Source organism: Pelmatolapia mariae, linkage group LG13, assembly GCF_036321145.2.
Source record: "Pelmatolapia mariae isolate MD_Pm_ZW linkage group LG13, Pm_UMD_F_2, whole genome shotgun sequence".
Taxonomy (NCBI): Eukaryota; Metazoa; Chordata; class Actinopteri; order Cichliformes; family Cichlidae; genus Pelmatolapia; species Pelmatolapia mariae.
The window spans coordinates 17,025,209-17,044,458 of record NC_086238.1 but is presented as its reverse complement, the minus strand read 5'-3'; the positions used below and the strand labels follow the sequence as shown (position 1 = coordinate 17,044,458).

Sequence of the window (19,250 nt, the reverse complement as noted above, 5' to 3'; positions counted from 1 at the left end):
TCCCACACTGCTTCAATAACGTCGAGGTCCATGACTAATAGTCTTCAACTGTGTTTTTCTATCCATGCTTATGCTTTTACTGCTCTGGCAGTGTGTTTGGGATCATTTTCAAGCTGAAAAATTAAGCCATAGCCATGTTTTTTGCATTGATAATTAAATCTATTTTGAAAAGATCCCTAACACCACTGACTGAAATACAGCCCACAACCATGATAGACCCTCCACTGTCTTTTACGGATGGCTGTAGACATTCAGTTGTACCGCTGTCCCAATCTCTTCGGTATATACTGATGACAGTTTGACAGCCACACTTCCACAGAGACAATTTCTGATCAGGCTTTTACAAAAAGTAAAAGTCTTCAACTGAAGGGCCAGATGCATCTGTTTTTTTCCTTTCTTATTTCTTAAGGACTTTCAGATACTTTCATGTTTTGTGTATAAGCGTTTAATCGTGCCAATGTTAAATGTCCAAAGAAAACGTTTGAAAGACCTTCATAAACTCTGGAGAACTGCTGGTCAAGACCACTTTAAAAAAACATTACAAATTAGGGGGAAGCTCAAGAGTTTTGCACACTACTGTATGTGAAGACACTGAAATTGGTTTTGACTTTAAATTGCGTCTCTAATGTCCTTATTAAATTACTTATTTTTATTTCAGGGCTTTATTTGCACACACAAACTTTCTACTGTACTTGTTTCGCAACGGATTAATCAATTTTAACCATTTACGACATTGTGAATGATGTTAGTATTACAAACACAAGCAGCCACAGAACAGGAGAAGAGCAGTGATTACAGAGTCCTGTGACCTCCAGATGACACTGGCATTTAGTACAGGGCTGCCGATCCTTTCTAACATGCACCCTAGACATTTTTACTTTAATTAATTCTTGCTTACTGAGAGTTTGAGCAAACAAGGTACGGATGCTGAGATGCAGCTGAGCATTACACTTAGGAAGTAATAATTTTGATATTTAAAAATAGATATTTGTCAGGCTGGTGTCTAACATTAAGTGTCAAATACTAAAATGTGACATTTACAGCTGCTGAGTGTACGTCTACAAGTATACTGGCTAAGGTATGTCTATAGGTAGTCCTATGAAAAATGTTGCCTTTTTGGTATTTGTACAGATAACATTTTGTACTCTTTGAAGCAATACCAATTAATACAAGTGTTGTATTTAAACCCAAAATGTAACAACTTGACTGCATTAAACATTTGCCTATATTAAATCAGTAAATAAATATCAGTCACTTGCAAAAAAATACACTTGTACATATGTAAAACTATCAGATCCATATAAATGGAATTCAGCGTTTGTGAGATCTAGGGTTGGGTATTTTGCTTTCTGTGGGAGTTTGTGGTATAATCACTCCAGTCTCAGTCAGGTTTTAAGAGAAAAAGGTTGGGGATACCTAAGAGTCAGTCAGGGTGATTTAAAAGATTTATTTGAAGTATGTTAGTCAAGGTACACATAACAATGATTGGCTCCAGCAAGTTCAGATCAAGATCACTTGATGCGTAAAAAGAAATGAATAAAAAAAAGGCCCAATGAACCCTCCCAGATTTTATCTCGGGATCTGCAGGTAACTATTTCAACTGTCGGTAACAAAGTGCATGTATTTACAATCAGAAAGCAATAGAAGAATTTTAACTTGCATGGGTGTAGGGCCAGTAAAAGTCTTTTCTATCCAAAAACAACATTAAAGCTGCAGTTTGCCAGTGAACATATGGGCAAAGAGCTTACCTTTTGGAATATTGTTTGGTCACAGTAATGATAGGATGTAGAGCACAGACCAAAGACAGCTTTTCATGAAAATAACCCCATTCAAACTGTGAAGCATGGTGGTACGGCTTGAGGTTGCTCCTCTGCCTCAGGGATTTGGCAGCTTGTTGGCAGGGCTTTAACTTTCATTTTTGCATATCAAAGCTTACTTGATGATGATGTGAAGCTATTTGTAAATGGTAAATGGACTGGTTCTTATATAGCACTTTTCTACTCAATCTGAGCACTCAAAGCGCAGTCTGAGTGCTCAGATTGTAGTCTGAATGTCTAAACAATGTAGGACCATTTAATAGGATGGTGGTTCTAAGGACTCAAAGAAATCAACCAAAGAATGGTACAAAAAGAAAAAAATGAGGTGGTGTTGAATGGCTTGGTCATGAAGAAAAAGATTTTAATTCCATTTAAAGTTGTTGGGGAAACCCTGTATAAGATTTTTTTTTTTCTTATACAGGGTGCCATAGTAGTTTGAAAGGTTACTATATTTTATCCACACAAGCATTTCACATCTATTGATATTTTTGTTGAAAAGGTTTCTTTTGTTCTTGTTTAAGTATGTCACCTTTATCTGTAAACACCAGAATCAAGTTATTGTCTAAATACTAAAAAAAAAAACCAATACTCTCACTTCGTGGGATTTTCTTACTTTTTAGTGATTGCATGCACCTAGAACAAGTATGATAGATATGTATTCTATGTATTGACAGATTTCACCCTGCCGTCCCTGCTGGAGGTATTCCTGAACCGGGAGGTGAAGGCCATCCCTCTCAGAACAGGTCTGAAGGCTGCAACAGATGAGCAGACCTCTGGGAAGAGATCCCGTGTTGGCAGCGGTACCTGGAAGTCACGGAGGTCCCGGCGGACAGCGCAGAGATACTCTGTGAAAGATGCTCGCAAGTCTCAGGTTTCTACCTCAGATTCAGAAGCCAACTCTGAGGACAAAACTGGCCCAGGTAGTGCACGGAGCCGAAGATCACATGGCTCCACCATCCAGGTAAGCTGTCAGCATCATCGATCAGACGCCTCGCAGTTCACATCCACCGGCACCACCACCACAGAAACCATGAGTGCCCCATACCCACATCCCAGAGCCCCTGGATCCCAGATGGCTGACAGCGAAACCCTAACAGACCCAGCTGCAATATCAATATTCAACCGAATGGAAAACTCGCCTTTTGATCTCTGTCATGTGTTGCTTTCCTTGTTGGAGAAAGTGTGTAAATTTGACATGAGCATCAACCACAACCCTGGCTTGGCTGTCAGCGTTGTACCTACTCTCACAGAGATCCTTACTGAATTTGGAGATTGCTGTGGTCCAGGGGGAGAAGGTGGAGGTGGAGCAGGACCAGAAGAGCTCGCTGGAGGCTGGACAGAGGAGCCAATTGCACTAGTTCAGAGAATGCTACTACGAACCATCTTGCACTTGATGTCTGTGGATGTGAGTCAGAATGACAGCCTTCCAGACAGCCTCAGACGTAGTCTAACAGACCTGCTGCGAGCCACTCTCAAAATCCGGAGCTGCTTGGACAGACAGAGTAACCCTTTTGCTCCTCGGCCCAAGAAGACTCTACAGGAGGTACAGGATGACTTCTCATTCTCTCGTTATCGCCACAGAGCGCTACTGCTTCCAGAACTTTTAGAAGGAGTACTGCAAGTGCTGCTGGGTTGCCTGCAGGCTTCCACACCCAACCCTTTTTTCTTTAGTCAGGCTCTAGAGCTCATCCATGAATTTGTTCAGCACCGTGGCCTGGAGCTCTTTGAGACTACAGTGCTTCGACTGGAGGGACTTGGCAGAGCCAGAGATTCTAAAGTTGGAGGTGAAGCCTCAGAGAGGCTACGAGGCCTCATTGCAGGGGTCTTCAAGATTGTCAATGCTGTAAAGAAGGCAAAGTCAGAGCAGCTGCATCAGTCTGTATGTGCCCGACGGCGCCATCGTCGCTGTGAATATTCCCACTTCCTGCATCATCACAGAGACTTGTCAGGTTTGCCCGTCTCTGCTTTCAAGCAAGCTGCTAGGCGCAACCCCTTTGAAGAGGATGGAGAAGGCGGCGGAGAGATGGAGGGTGAAGCAGTACGTTATCCTGAGCGCTGCTGCTGCTTGGCTGCCTGTGCCCACCAATGCCTGCGGCTCCTACAGCGCCTGTCCCCCAGCGGGCCAGCTGTGTTGCAGGTATTGGCTGGGGTGCAGGCTGTTGGTATCTGCTGTTGTATGGACCCCCGTTCAGTCGTAGGACCTTTACTCCATGCCTTCAAAGCTCCAGGGCTGCGTAGTTACCAGTCTCATGTTCTTAGTGTCCTGGGGAGACTGATCTTAGACCAGCTTGGTGGGGGACAGCCTTCAGAAAAAGCCAAGCTGGCCTCATGTAACATCTGCACTCTGGATAGCAGCCAGCTGCCAGGCCTGGAGGAGACATTGCAGCACGGGGAACCTTCAGCTATTTCTACCAGCCTGTGTTACCGCTCCCAGGGTATTCTGCCTAGTGGAGGGGGCACCGAGGATATGCTGTGGAAGTGGAATGCTCTAGAGGCCTACCAAGAGCTAGTGTTTGGTGAGGACTGGCAGCTAAGTCAGCAGATAGCTGGCCATGTGTGCCACCTAACTCAGAGGGGCAATGCTATAGTGCAGTGGCAGCTCTACACACACATCTTCAACCCTGTGCTGCAGAGAGGGGTAGAGCTAGCCCACCACGCCCAGCAACTGGGAGTTTCTACTGTCTGTACTCAGGTCTGCAGCTATCACACGCAGTGCCTGCCCGTGGAGGTACTACTTGTTTACCTACAAACGTTACCATCGCTTCTCAAATCAAGGTGAGCTGGTTCACAGGTTTAGTTAGTTTAAAATATAATTCTCAGTTTTCCCTCTTCATCTGGCTTTGTGTGTGTGTGTGTGTTTTGTTTTTGTGTTGTTGTTTTTTCCCCCTGTAGCATTTTAGCGTTGTGCAAGTTTCTATATGTAAAATGTGAATCTAAATCTTTTTTCTAGATTTAGATGTCAAAACCACCTGAAAAAAGCAGCAAAGTTCTTTGGTTATGAATATTTTCAGAAGCATCAGCAATTTATTTTATCAATTTCTTCTGAAAGGGAAGTGATATAGATGTTTGTTTCGAAAGATATTGCAAATTTCTTTCTTATGAAATTGATTCCTGTCCTTTTGATACAATGACCTAAAGCAAATATAATCCGCCAGTTCAAAGTAGGATACCTAATCTACTTGGAATTTCTTTGTCATTAGATCTATCCCTACAGGTCATTGCTAATTAATGCTAATCAATAATTTAGCACTGCTTTGTGAACTCAGCGAGAGAGAGAGGATTATTGACAGTTTATGTAACAGTGTCGTGAGTACAGTAGCAATGTGAAGTTGTGTAAAACTGTATTTTTGGTTTTTGGTGTGGATATTCTCAGTTGTCTGTAGAATTCTGAGATGTTGAGATAATCCAGAGACATACAGGTTAAGTAAACTCTGAAACGCCCATAGAATGGGATGTGCAGAGGTTTGTGCCTGTGTGTTAACCCAGGTGACCTGTCTAGATTACATCTCAGTGGCCGCTCTACACATGCTGTGATTGGTTGCATGTTCTTGCGACCTTCAGCAAGATCGGGAGTGTTAAAAAATAGATGGCTGGATGCTTTGAGATGTTTTGTCAGCAGTAGGCTGATAGATTTCCTTGTTAAAATTCAGAGAGTTCTCTGCTCTCTGCAGGTTTGACTGACATCTGTGATGGGTTTGGGTTTTTTTTTCCTCTTTTAACCAATCCTCTGAATTACATTTTACAACTCTTTAGAGCATAACAATAAACTACTCATATCAATGTTCCTAAATATTACATTAAAAGGATTGATATATAACAGCTAAAAAGTGGATTTGCAGTGTAGTTACATGTAGAATTCCTGCAATGAATGCTCATTTACAGTTTTTGTCTGATAAAATATTTATTGATAAAAAGTCCACATGTTTTTTAACAGTAAAATCCATTAATAGCCTAATAGCTATCAGTTTAACTATGCTGCTGTTTTTCATTATGTTAAAGTTTTTTGAGACCAAATGCACAACAATTTACTTTCAGATTCAGAAAAGCATGAATCAAAATTCTCAGCTTGTGTCAAGACTTTTAGTTTAATTAATAGACTATAAATGTAGATCTATAAGTTTATATGAACAAGTTTTCACTTATAGTCAAAGCCCGAATGAAGGGATATAAAATTTACAATTAAAACTCTGTTCCCTTTCAGTCGATTCACTCGGTACAACACATAAGTATGGGATATCACGCCCTCGCGTGTCCTGGCTGAAGAAACCTTTATTCACGCCTTTAAGGCAGATGACGTGTGATGACACGCGCACGGCCCCGCCTGCACATATAGCCGCTGTCATCACAGTCATCCCTCAGTTCTTACGCTCTTCACCTCGCTGAGAACACCTCTGCTGAGTTGGGCTAGCTAGCTGCTGCTAGTTAGCTCCGTTGTCTGCCGACTTGAACTTAGCTTAACTGCCCCTGTTGGTGTTAGCCTCCACCGCGCTGTTGGTGTGTAGGCTGCCCGCGGAGCGCTAATTTCAAGTTTTCCTGTGCAGCGTTTCGCTTTGCGTTTTGGAATGGACTCCAAACCGAAGCGAGCAAAGCAGAAATCTTCTGTTCGCCCCTGTCCTCAGGGATGCGGTTTCTCTTTGCACGACAGCAACCAGCACGATGCCTGCCCTGTCTGCCTGGGGATCGTGCTAGGAGAGCGTTGACGGAGCCCGAAGCCTGTGCGTTTTGCCGCCAGCTCCGGCGCTCGACCCTGGAAAGACGGGTGACGTTTGTGGAAAAAGTGCTGGGACGCTCGGCTGTCGCACGGCATGACCCTCTCCTTTCTGAGTCTGGAGCCCCGGCTTCGTCCGAGTCCGAAGACGAGGATTTTCCGGTCGATGTCCCCACAATTAGCTGGGCTGACCACATGGAATATGTTGACGGGTTAGCCGATGACGAGCCGGAACCATGCAGGAGCGCTGGCGGGCTTCAGCCTGGGTTGAAGCCCGCCAGCGCTCCCCAGGAAGACGATGACGTGCTGGACATCGGCCTGGACATCCATGGTTTGTCGGAGGATGAGCAGGAGAGCTCATTGTCGGCCCAATGTGCCGCCGCTGCTGCGCCGGTCGGCCACGATGACACCTCTCTTTTCTCCCTGTTTCGCCGTGCTGCTGAGAAGCTGCAGGTGGACTGGCCCTCTCCTCCACCAGCTCGGAAGCCGTCGCGGTTCTCGGGTTTTTTCCTCCCACCGGAGCCCGCAACGGCCAAAAACTGCCTTCCCATGTTCCCAGACTTTGTCTGCGAGCTAACAGCATCATGGGACAAACCTCTGTCTACCCGCGTCACTGTGCCCGGCTATGGACAGTACATGGAGTTGGACAGCGCCGAGGGGGCTGGCTTAGCTAACCCACCCCCTATGGAGCCGTCTCTGGCTGCTTATCTGGCTCCGTCCCATAACCATGGTGTCGGCGGCCCCGCAACTCTGCCGTCCAAGCACTGCAGATTCTCTGCTTCGCAGCTGGAGAAGATTTATCGGGCTCAGGCCGGCACTGCTCGCGCCATGAGCTCCGTCACCATGCTCCAGACGTACCAGGCAATGTGCCTGGCGGAGCTCGGATCGCTGGTTCCTGATGACAGCCCGCTGGCACCTCTTCTTAACGAGGTCAGAGTCGCCACAGATCACATCCTCCGTGCGTCTCGCTGTGCAGCGCTCTCCCTGGGCAGAGGGATGGCTTCGACAGTAGTGGCGCAGAGGCACCTGTGGCTGACCCTCTCTGACGTCCCGGATAGGGACAGAGCTGTATATCTGGACGCACCAGTGTCTGCGGCTGGGTTATTCGGACATTCACTTGAAGCCATTCAGGCTAGATTCGATCTGAGGAAGAAGCAGACAGAAGCTCTGCGCGACATCATCCCCAGACGTCAGCCGAAACCCAAGCCCGCAGCTAGCTCTCACAGGCACGCCGCTCCTCTGCCGACTGGCAAGAGATCGGCGCCCACTGCTGAAGTGGGTGTGCCGCCAGCGAGAGCACATCCTCCGGCCCGAGCTCCACGCCAGTCGGCCTGGAGCAAAGGCCCACCCTCGGGCCCCCAGCGGGACCCGACGCCCAGGAGGAAGAAGCCTCAGCCCTCCTAGCTGTGGTTTCGAGTGGAGAAGGGGTCCAGCAGCAGGGAGACGCTGCTTTTACCCCTCTGTTGCCGCACAAGAGGTGCCGCTTAAGTTCTGTTCAGGTTGTCAGCGCCAGAAGGCGCTGCACTTTCCTAACACTGTCTCCCAAGCACAAAACCCCTGCACACAAAATGCCTCAGTTCCGGTTGCAGTTCCGGGTCAATCCGCCTCGTTTCCAAGGAGTCGTAAACACGACTGTCAACACCGAGGCGGCCATGATACTCAGAGAGGAAATAAAGGCGCTATTGCAGAAAAGAGCAATACGAGTGGTCCCCGCTTCGGAGACAAACAAAGGTTGGTACAGCCGCTATTTTGTTGTTCCGAAAAGAGGGGGAGGGCTTCGTCCCATCCTCGACCTGCGAGTCTTGAACACGTATCTACGTACGTACAGGTTAAAGATGCTAACACTCAGACAGCTCTTGAATGCAGTCGGCCCGGGAGATTGGTTTGCGACAATCGATCTAACAGATGCTTATTTTCATGTGGCTATACACCCGAAACACAGGCAGTTTCTGAGGTTTGCATTCGAGGGCGTAGCCTACGAATACCTAGTGCTGCCGTTCGGGCTGTCGCTTGCTCCTCGCACCTTTACGAAATGTGCCGAGGCAGCGCTAGCGCCCCTCAGAGAGAGAGGCATCCGCATCTTAGCCTACCTAGACGACTGGGCTCTCGCAGCTTGTTCCAGAGAGCAGGCGGAGACACAGCTGTCACTGGTTCTGTCACACTTTCAAAAGAGCTCGCTAATCCCGAGTCAGCAGATTTCTTTCCTCGGTTTGGAAATATGCTCGCTTTCCAGCCGTGCAAGTTTGTCGGATCACAGAGTGGCCGCGTTTCATCGCTGCCTCGCTCAGTTTCAGCTGGGACGCAGACTGCGTTTCCAGACGATATTACGCTTGTTGGGCATGATGGCATCTATGATCGCCGTAGTGCCACTTGGACTGTTAAAAATGAGAGCGTTTCAACGCTGGACTCTCTCTCACCGCCTGTGTGCATCGCGTCATCCCCGGAGGAGGCTGCCGCTAACCGCGTCTTGCATGCTAGCTCTCCATCCTTGGAGGGAGCCCAGGCTGCTGCATCAGGGCTCTCGGATTGGGAGGGTGTTGTTTCGCAAGGTGGTGTCCACAGATGCTTCCCTAAGAGGGTGGGGAGCGCTGTGCAAGGGTGCATCAGTGAGAGGGATCTGGTCCGCAGCTCAGCGCCAGCTGCACATCAACCACTTAGAGCTGTTAGCAGTGTTCTTAGCTCTAAAGCATTTCCGTCCAGTCCTGGAGGGCCAGCATGTCTTAGTCAGGACGGACAATTCAACAGTGGTGTCTTACATAAACAGGCAGGGAGGAACACGCTCTCTTCCCCTGTTGAGGCTGTCTCGCTCTCTGCTGTTATGGTGCAGTGTTCATTTTCTGTCTCTGAGAGCCACCCATGTCCCGGGCCACCTGAACCTGGGGCCGGACCTTCTCTCCAGGGGGGGTCCTCTGGTGAGAGAATGGAGGTTACACCCTTTAATAATCAGCCTGCTAGCAGCGAGTTCTTGGCAGCTTCCTCTCCGCAGGGATCTCCTCTCTCAGGCGGGAGGAGAAGTGTTTCATCCGCGCCCAGATCTGTGGCGCCTTCATGCTTACCTGCTGAGAGGCTAAACTTGATTGCTAAGGGTTTGCCACCTAGTGTGATAGCGACAATTCAGAGCGCTAGGGCCTCATCTACTAGAGGCTTGTACGCTTACAAATGGTGAGCCTTCGAGCAATGGTGCCAGGACCGCCACACTCTCCCATTTCAGTGCTCTATTGTGGATGTTTTGTCATTCCTGCAGGAGCTGCTGGATAAGGGTCTTTAATTTTCGACAATTAAGGTTTATTTAGTACCTCGTTCCTCTCCTTCAGGGAACAGAAGTTATAGACATAACTATTCGTTTTATGTTTTCTGCAGCAACTTTAAGGTTTTTAAAAAAAAGTGCCAGATTCAGTTGTTCGGTATACAATGGATGTAGTTGTAGATCTAGTTGTATTGGTCTGTTAGAAGACCAATACAACTAGATCTATAACTAGGAAACACATCATCACACCTTAGCTCACAGAACACAGGATAGTTGGTGTGTGGCTGGCTTACTAAGATGTTAAATCTGTACTGGTCTCAAGGATGAAATTGAACGACCACATTTCCCCATGAAGTCTGCAGCATTACTCCATGACAGGCTCCAAATTAAAAAGTCTTCATTAGTACTGAATTTGCAGTTGCATATGGTCAAACCGCACATCTTTGCACATGGTCACTCTTGCTAGGTTAGACTATACAGCTCCATCTACTGGGCTATATACATATTTGTTCCAAATATAGCTGCAAAGTTAGCTGGCTGCAAAGCGGTGACTAACTTGTGTTGTTTAAGTTGACAGACAGACAGAAAATTAGGCGTAATAGGATCCACAGATCATTTGATTTTGGGCACATTCATGTATGAGTTACACAAATTGGAGCTTTAGAGCCTTCAGTACTGCGGGAAAAGGTTTAAGCGACATGTGTCAGATCTTTCTGTCTTTCGTGGTCTCACAAACCGAGTGATTGAATTGATGAGGACTGAATTTTAATATTTGTGTGATCATCCTTCATCTGGATGGGCAAAACCAATTCTATTTAAGTGGTTTTTACATCACCTTCTTATGCAGTCTGCTCATGCAGGAAAAGCTGTCTAAAGATAACCTGAAATACAAGCAGCTTTTCTTCAAAGTTGCACATCATCTGATACGTTGCCCGCCACTGCATCATCTCCTGCTCTCGTTTCGGTTTCTGCGTAACAGGAATCATATTTTTCAGAAGTGAGCATTAAATATGCAGATTAATGAAAAGCCATACTGATGGACTTTCAGACCACTAATGAAAGGAGGAAATGTTGTGAAGAAGCAGATTTAATCAACTCTACATTTATTTTGAGGAAGACTGGAGAAAAGGAGTTTAAATTGGAGAAAAGAAATCAACAAGTTAATAATCTGTTAAATTTGTTTCGTGTTTCACACTCCCATCTCAAAGCTCTAACTGAACATCTGTGTCACTGCACACTGCAGAGAAAACTCCATGCTGAGATTAAAGTGGTTGTTTTTTGTTTTTTTTTGTGGGATTTCAGTCCGTTTGTAATGTTAGCACTTCTCTCAAGTTGTTTTTCCACACCAAATGTTGATTTCACTCAGAGGTGACGCTTTATTCTTTCACCATAATTTACCTTGTGCTGTGATAGCGTCATTTATTATTCATCATAGCCTCAGTAGTGTGTGTATATCACCAGTAAACAAATTTAAAAGGGTAAGGTGTCAGCTGTGTTTTCCCAGTAAATATATGATTTGCCTTAAGATAACAAGTCGTGAATTTGTCTTTCATGTTGCTCAATAGAATAAACATGAAGCAGAAAAGACATTGGAGAACAAAGAAAACGCAGTAAATAAAGAATAGCAGGTGTGTCCGTGTGCATTATTGTAGATGATGACTTATTTATGTAAAGGTGTTGTGCTGGAGAGAAAATTATTTCTGCAACCTGATGAGAACAAATGGAGTTGGCGTGTGAAGGCTCCTGCGTGATGAGGTTTTTTTTCTGTCACTGGCTGGTTTACAGCACTTGTCTGATTGAACTGAGCGGTGCTTTTTATTTTAATAAGGGAGCGCTGCGGTAGGAGGGTTTTGTGTGCACTCTACACATCTACCAGAGTTGTCAGCATGTTGTTTATTTTGCTGGCTAATAAGAAGTACAACTCCAGTTCCAAAAAAAGTTGGGATGATCTGGAAAATGCAAATAACAGAATGAAATGATGTGCAGATTTCATAAGCCCATATTACATTTGCAGCAGAAGATAGAAAACATATGTCTAAACTGAGAAAACATACAATTTCAAGAAAAATGTAATTTTTAATTTGATGGCAGCAACACTGCTTAAAAAAGTTGGAACAGGGTCATGTTCACATGTTCACAATCACATAGCATCTCCTCTTCTTTTAATAACAGTCCATAAACATCTGTGAAATGAGGACACTAGCTGCTGGAGAGAAATGCTGTCCCATTCTTCTCTGATACAGGATTCTAGCTGCTCAACAGTCCTGGATCTTCTTTGTCACTCTTTCCATTTCATGATACACTAAATGTTTTCAATTGGTGAAATGTCCTCAGCACCTGGATTCTTCTAGTATGGACCCATGCTGTTGTTGTACAGGGTGGGCCATTTATATGGATACACCGTAATAAAATGGGAATGGTTGGTGATATTAAAGTCCTGTTTGTGGCACATTAGTATATGTGAGGGGGCAAACTCCTCAAGATGGGTGGTGACCATGGTGGCCATTTAGAAGTCGGCCATCTTGGATACAACTTTTGTTTTTTCAATAGGAAGAGGGCCATGTGACACATCAAACTCATTGGTAATGTCACAAGAAAAACAATGGTGTGCTTGGTTCCAACGTAACTTTATTCTTTCATGAGTTATTTACAAGTTTCTGACCACTAATAAAATGTGTTCAATGTGCTGCCCATTGTGTTGGATTGTCAATGCAACCCTCTTCTCCCACTCTTCACACACTGATAGCAACACCGCAGTAGAAATGCCAGCACAGGCATCCAGTATCCGTAGTTTCAGGTGCTGCACATCTCGTATCTTCACACCATAGACAGTTGCCTTCAGATGACCCCAAAGATAAAAGTCTAAGGGGGTCAGATCGGGAGACCTTGGGGGCCATTCAACTGGCCCACGACGACCAATCCACTTTCCCGGGAAACTGTTCATCTAGGAATGCTTGGACCTGGCACCCATAATGTGGTGGTGCACCATCTTGCTGGAAAAACTCAGGGAACGTGCCAGCTTCAGTGCATAAAGAGGGAAACACATCATCATGTAGCAATTTCAAATATCCAGTGGCCTTGAGGTTTCCATTGATGAAGAATGGACCCACTATCGTTGTACCCCATATACCACACCAAACCATCACTTTTGTTGTTCCAACAGTCTTGGAGGGATCCATCCAATGTGGGTTAGTGTCAGACCAATAGCGGTGGTTTTGTTTGTTAACTTCACCATTCACATAAAAGTTTGCCTCATCACTGAACAAAATCTTCTGCGTGAACTGAGGGTCCTGTTCCAATTTTTGTTTTGCCCATTCTGCAAATTCTGTGCGCCGATCTGGGTCATCCTCATTGAGATGCTGCAGTAGCTGGAGTTTGTAAGGGTGCCATTTGTGAGTAGCTAATATCCGCCGAAGGGATGTTCGACTAATGCCACTCTCCAGTGACATGCGGCGAGTGCTACGCTGTGGGCTCTTGCTGAATGAAGCTAGGACAGCCACTGATGTTTCTTCATTAGTGACAGTTTTCTTGCGTCCACATTTTGGCAAATCCAACACTGAACCAGTTTCACGAAACTTAGCAAGCAGTTTGCTGACTGTAGCATGGGAGATGGGTGGTATTGTAGGGTGTCTTGCATTGAAATCTGCTGCAATGACCCGGTTACTGCGTTCACCAGATATCAACACAATTTCGATCCGCTCCTCACGTGTTAACCTCTTCGACATGTCAATGGCTGTGAACAAAGAGAAACTTGTAAATAACTCATGAAAGAATAAAGTTACGTTGGAACCAAGCACACCATTGTTTTTCTTGTGACATTACCAATAAGTTTGATGTGTCACATGGCCCTCTTCCTATTGAAAAAACAAAGGTGGTATCCAAGATGGCCGACTTCTAAATGGCCACCATGGTCACCACCCGTCTTGAGGAGTTTGCCCCCTCACATATACTAATGTGCCACAAACAGGACTTTAATATCACCAACCATTCCCATTTTATTATGGTGTATCCATATAAATGGCCCACCCTGTAGATGTGGTATGCAGTTTAGACCTTCCCTAAAAAAAGGCATTGTCTCGATAGGAGCATATGTTGCTCTAAAACCTGGATATGCATTTCAGCAGTGATGGTGTTTTTCCAGATGTGCAGTACCATAGGCACTGAGACACCCCCATACCATCAGACATGCAGGCTTTTAAACTGAACGCTGATAACAAGTCAGATATTCCCTCTCCTCTTTGGTCCAGAGGGTGTGATGTCCATAGTTTTCAGAAAGACTTGGTACATTTTCTAAGTACAAATATTTTATATGTTTTATATGTTCTGTTGTGATTAATAATAATTCATGGCATTCTGTTTTTATTTACATTTTACATAGCTTCTCATCTCTTTTGGTGTTGGGTTTATATATATACCCATTCTTTATGAGGGGGGTAATAAATGACAGTGCATTGTAATGTGAAAAACAAGTTATTAAAATGTCGTTTTTGTTTAACTTAGTTTCTCATCTTTTGTATTATAGGGTGATCAGAGACCTTTTTATTAGCTGTAATGGACTCAACCAGGTGACAGAGCTTGTCTACTTGGACCAGACACGCTCTTTAGCTTTGAAGGTGTTTGAGACTCTGATAATAGGCAGTGGAAAGCAGCAGGCTGAGGGGGTGCTTCAGGAGCTGGAGAGTGCTGATGCTGAAGAAAGGGAGGCTGTCTTAGGCCTGGCTGAGGAACTGGGGCCCAGAGGCATCGGAGAGGGCGCACAGAGTCTCAGCAAGTTCTATGAAGGTCTGAAGGAGGCTTATCCACGACATAAGAGCCGTAGCGGGCAGGCACGTGGACCGGGGCGCAGCCGAACAGAGATCCACCTCCATGTTATCAATCTTTTTCTATGTGTGGCCTTCCTCTGCGTCAGCAAGGAGGCAGATTCCGACCGGGACTCAGCCAACGACTCCGAAGACACTTCAGGTTATGACAGTACAGCGAGTGAACCTCTGGGTGGACGGCTGCCATATCTGTCCCCAGACAGTGTAGCCTTGCCCTCTAAAGAGCAGCTACGACGCGCCGCTGATGTTTGGTCAGTGTGTCGGTGGATCTACCTGGCTAGCCCTTTGTTCCAGAGACAGTTCTTCAGGCTGGGTGGACTGGATGTCTGTTTGCGCCTCATGGCAATGGTCATTCAGAAGCTCTCCTGTAAAACGAAGGATGGAAAAGCAAAGAAGAAGAGAGACGGCAAAGGTAAAGGCAGCCCCGACTCCACAGCCACTTCACTGGGACTGGAGGAGACTTCTCATGATGCATCTGAAACCAGCAGCACCAGTCCAGCTGAAGGAAAGACCAAAGATCCATCAAAGAAACTTGAGGAAGAATGGCAACTTCAAAGTATTCGTCTCCTTGAGGCTTTGCTGGCTATTTGCCTACACAGTGCTAACTCAGCCCTGCAGAGGATAGAGCCTGAGCTTTCTTATCAGGTATGTTGAGCAGTGTGTTTAATTAACTAACCCCTAAACAGGCCAAATACACAAAAATTTACTTTGGCTTAACTTAAAGTGTCATGTCCTCTCGATTATAGCTCCATTCAGTGGAGGATACCTTGTTAGAGGTGAGAGACCAGCTCTCTCGGTCTGGAGTGGTGAACTCTGACCTTGCCATACCCCTGTTTGACTCTCTCCTGAGAGTGGCCTTGGCCGAGGTGTCATCCTGTCCCGATCCCCCCGAGGAGAAGCCAGAGAGGGTGAGTCCTGCCTTGGGAGAACCTGTGAGACAATAAATATTCTCCACTTTCATGAAACACTCATGTATCGAGAGACATGAGGTGCTGTCGTTGTTGATCACATCTAATCACTCTATAAAGCTTTTGGCAAAATGTCTCTCCATTAATCTTCATTTGTTCAGCTGAATTCCATTTACTCATTAAAATTAATCTTTTTTAAATCTCTTTTTAAAACCATTTGTTTTCGCTTGCACAATATGTGCCTGTTTTCACACTACTAAAAAGTGCTCCTTTTAGATCAGCAGTAACTCATGAAATAAATATTTCAAATGACTATATTATGGCCTTTATTGCCCCCATATCTGTCCTGTTGACTCTATAATAGTTAATGCTTTTCCAAAAAAAAGCTTCCTAATCATACTTTCCTGCCTGTTTTTTACTTCTCTGTCTTTTATGTTACTGTTTTTCTCACTCTTTTAACAAATTCCAAAGATAATTCCTACTGATTTCAGCAACTTGGCAGAAGGGCAAAACAAAAGGGCAAATGCCTTCAAAGGTTTCAGGCAGGGCTGAGAACTGGAGAGAGAGTTGAGAGCCTGTGTGATCAGAAACAACTGCATTTTCTTGTGTGTGACCCCATGGTATTAACTCATCACCTCCCACCAGCAGCCACTATTAACCAGTCAGACGGACAATAACATACAGTACAAACACGAGTGAAAATTGTATGTTTCTTTTTGCTGCCTCTTTTGTCTGCAGAGTGAAGCATCTGTGCATCTACAGCGTGTGTTTGAGCACCGTGGTAAAATCTAAAGAGCAGTGGTGTTTATTTAAGAGGCAAGCGTACAATGAGAGGAAAACCATTTTCCACCCAATTGTTATCAAGCATCAGTACTGCCGTGTAAGGCCACTCGCACTATGTTGCTAAGCAGCTGTTATCAGCCTGATGTACAACAACAGAAACAGCGAACGTAAATAATTGTAGCCCTTGTGTGGAGCCAGCAGCGGATGCAGCCTCATTTTAAAACCCAGCATGCTGCTGATGTTTCTTTGTTTTAGTGGATTTTACACTCTGCTGTCAGCTCTTCAGACAGACTTAGTTTAATTAACATATTGAAAACATTTTTTAATTCAGTCAGTTATCTTCACACATGTTGACAGTTTCTCATTTGCTCAGTACAGATGGGCCTCTACAAACTCTCACCTCCTTAACAGTGCCACTATCAATGCAGGCTTTGTTCAGCGTTATTTAAGATTCGCAAGAGACATGAATCTGTTTATTTATTCCGTAAATAAGGCAAACACAAATGAGAAAAAGCCATCCGCACTTAAATGACTGAAAGTCGCTGTCTCCTGTCTCTCAGCCCTAGATGTGTTTTCTTCAAGTCTTAAAATGCCTGTCCGACTAAGCCTGTTCCAACACAGGAGGATTTGGCTTTTTATATAATAGATTTACCTATTTCCTAAGAGCTTAGTTCTTTCTCAGTGAGCACTGGCAGACTGTGATGTTCGCTTAACCATTACAAGTATGTGCTTGAAGCACTGAGATTAGTCTTCCACCGCAAAGTTTGTCCACTGATTTAGACCATTCTTTTAAAATGTTCACCCACAATTAAATATAAAAGCAGCCTCATATTAGTTTCAAAGGAATAGAGGTGTGTGTTGCTAAAAGCCTCTTTGAACCAGGAAATGGTTTAGTTTGTCAGTTTACGTGTGTGTGTGTGTGTTTGCCTACATGCACATATGATGACTGTTCATGTCGAGGAACTGGGGCTGTGTGAGCGCCTTGCAGGTCAGCTGATATTTGTCTTATGACTAAAAATCTTGTACTTTCTTTTTCCCCCGTTTTGAGAGCAGTCGATTCGCCGCATCAGGCATGACACTCCATGTCATGCCTTTTACATTTTACCCTAAAAATACTCTCGATCAAGGAATTAAAAAAAAAAAAAAAGCAGCATTGGGTAAGCTCTTACGAAAGCAATCTTATCTTACAAAGTGCTTGAAAGTTAACCAGCCGTTGAACTTGGAGTGTATGGGATTGAAATTCATGAGGGGTTTTTTTTCTTCTTCTCTTTCCTACCTCCTCCTCTGCCTCACTTGCTCTTTCACTCTCTTCTTGCCAGAAGCTCCAGGTGTTGGCGGAGGGGGCGGCCCCAGCGGGCGATCTGTCTGAGGAGGTGGACGAGGTGCAGAGCTGCAGCGGCAAGCCCCCAGGGGAGGAGGAGGGCTACGACGCTGACAGCGAAAGCAACCCAGAGGACATGGCCAAGCAGGAAGAGGGTAGGTCCACACTTACTGCCACACTACCACACACACACGCGTTCTTTTATTCTCACTTACTCCTCCTCAAGGATCCATCGCTGTTGTACATACCAAACCACTTCAGATATTGTTACTGAGGCTGAGGTTCACACTTATATGAGTCTTATTACTTTTCACTGCCTATTCATTTTTCAGTTTATTTTCTGAACGCTATAAATCAGTTTTGCTTCAGATGTTTGTCGTCTCTGCATCTTGTTTTTATTGGCTATAACAACAACAGACTAACCTCGATGGATTGAGAGGTCATGTGACCGTTATAACCTCTAAACCTGCTTGTTTTGAGTCTTCGGAAATCTTGTTTCTCACGCTGTTAACTGTTTATTCAGTCTTTTACTGAATGATTAGTCCTTTCTGGAGTTCTGTGCATTCACTGAATGCTCTTTTTTCAGTGCAAATGCACATACATACAGACAGTTACTTCTATAATAAAGAAAAAAAAACAACATCCTCCTTTGGTGTGCTGTGGAGGATGTGAAGCAATAAACAGTGGCTAGTTTTTAATTCATGCATATGACACAGCAGTAAATGTGTTTAACCTCTTGTGTCAGCTCTGTTTCACCGCTTGCAGGTTAAAGACACGGCCCAATTACACTATTTTTGCTTCATCTCCTCAAAATAAAGTCATTGTTTTATGTTTTACAACTGCAGGCAACTAAATTCTTTTGGCCTCATGAGCTAGATCTTGTGACTTAAAGTCTTCATCAGATGGAAATTTTAGCTTCCCGGAAAACTATTATGTCATGAGAAACAGAGAATCTTTAACCTTGAGTCATATTGAGCAAACCAACTTCAACTTTACAATGCAGTGCTATTTATTTGGCAATTAGCCTTATCTCGTGTTTCTGTAAAATCAAACCACTTATTTCCACTGAAATCCTTTTTCAATGGTACATAGCTCAACTTAGGTAACTGAGCACAAGCACCAATGACTGTTCCTTTTTTCACACTCAATTAAAACTTGATCCCTTTTCCTGTATTTTTTTTTTAAAATCTAGCGTTACAGCAATTCAAAATTATTTCAAATATTTAATAATAAAAATGTTTATTCCAGAATTTCTCTCCTCAAGCTGTTCTCGTTTTGTCCAAATTGGCTCCTGTAGCTGCTGCCTCCTCACATTTCCTGGTCTCTTAGCGGCGTTTACACTGCTCCAGCTCCTTGTGTTTATTAGTTTGAGATTAATTGAAAGGATAAAAACCATAAACGTAGCGAAAAGTGACGTGAAATGCATACTGTAGACTTCCTGCAATTAAATTTAACCACAGACCAAACACAAGCATCAGCATAATGCGCTATCAAGGCAGACGGGGAGGACAGTTGGTACGTGGCTTTTAGTTTATATTTACTGCAAGCAATATGTGACTGGATGTGTGAGTGGTAAATTGTAACAAAGTGTGTAGCGGTGCACAGGAAGACAACCAAGCTTCTTTAATTAAAAGGAGTTTCTAGGA

The 19,250-nt window shown here is 44.6% G+C and overlaps 1 protein-coding gene across 1 annotated transcript in view; it reads left to right on the top strand.

Moving 5' to 3' along the window:
• Window positions 1-19,250, top strand: part of lyst (lysosomal trafficking regulator) — a 66,173-nt gene that overhangs the window by 21,450 nt on the left and 25,473 nt on the right. The window contains exons 6-9 of the mRNA XM_063492258.1: window positions 2,492-4,592; window positions 14,295-15,237; window positions 15,339-15,500; window positions 17,603-17,759. Coding sequence (XP_063348328.1) covers window positions 2,492-4,592; window positions 14,295-15,237; window positions 15,339-15,500; window positions 17,603-17,759 — 3,363 coding nt within the window. The remainder of the gene's footprint in view (window positions 1-2,491; window positions 4,593-14,294; window positions 15,238-15,338; window positions 15,501-17,602; window positions 17,760-19,250) is intronic.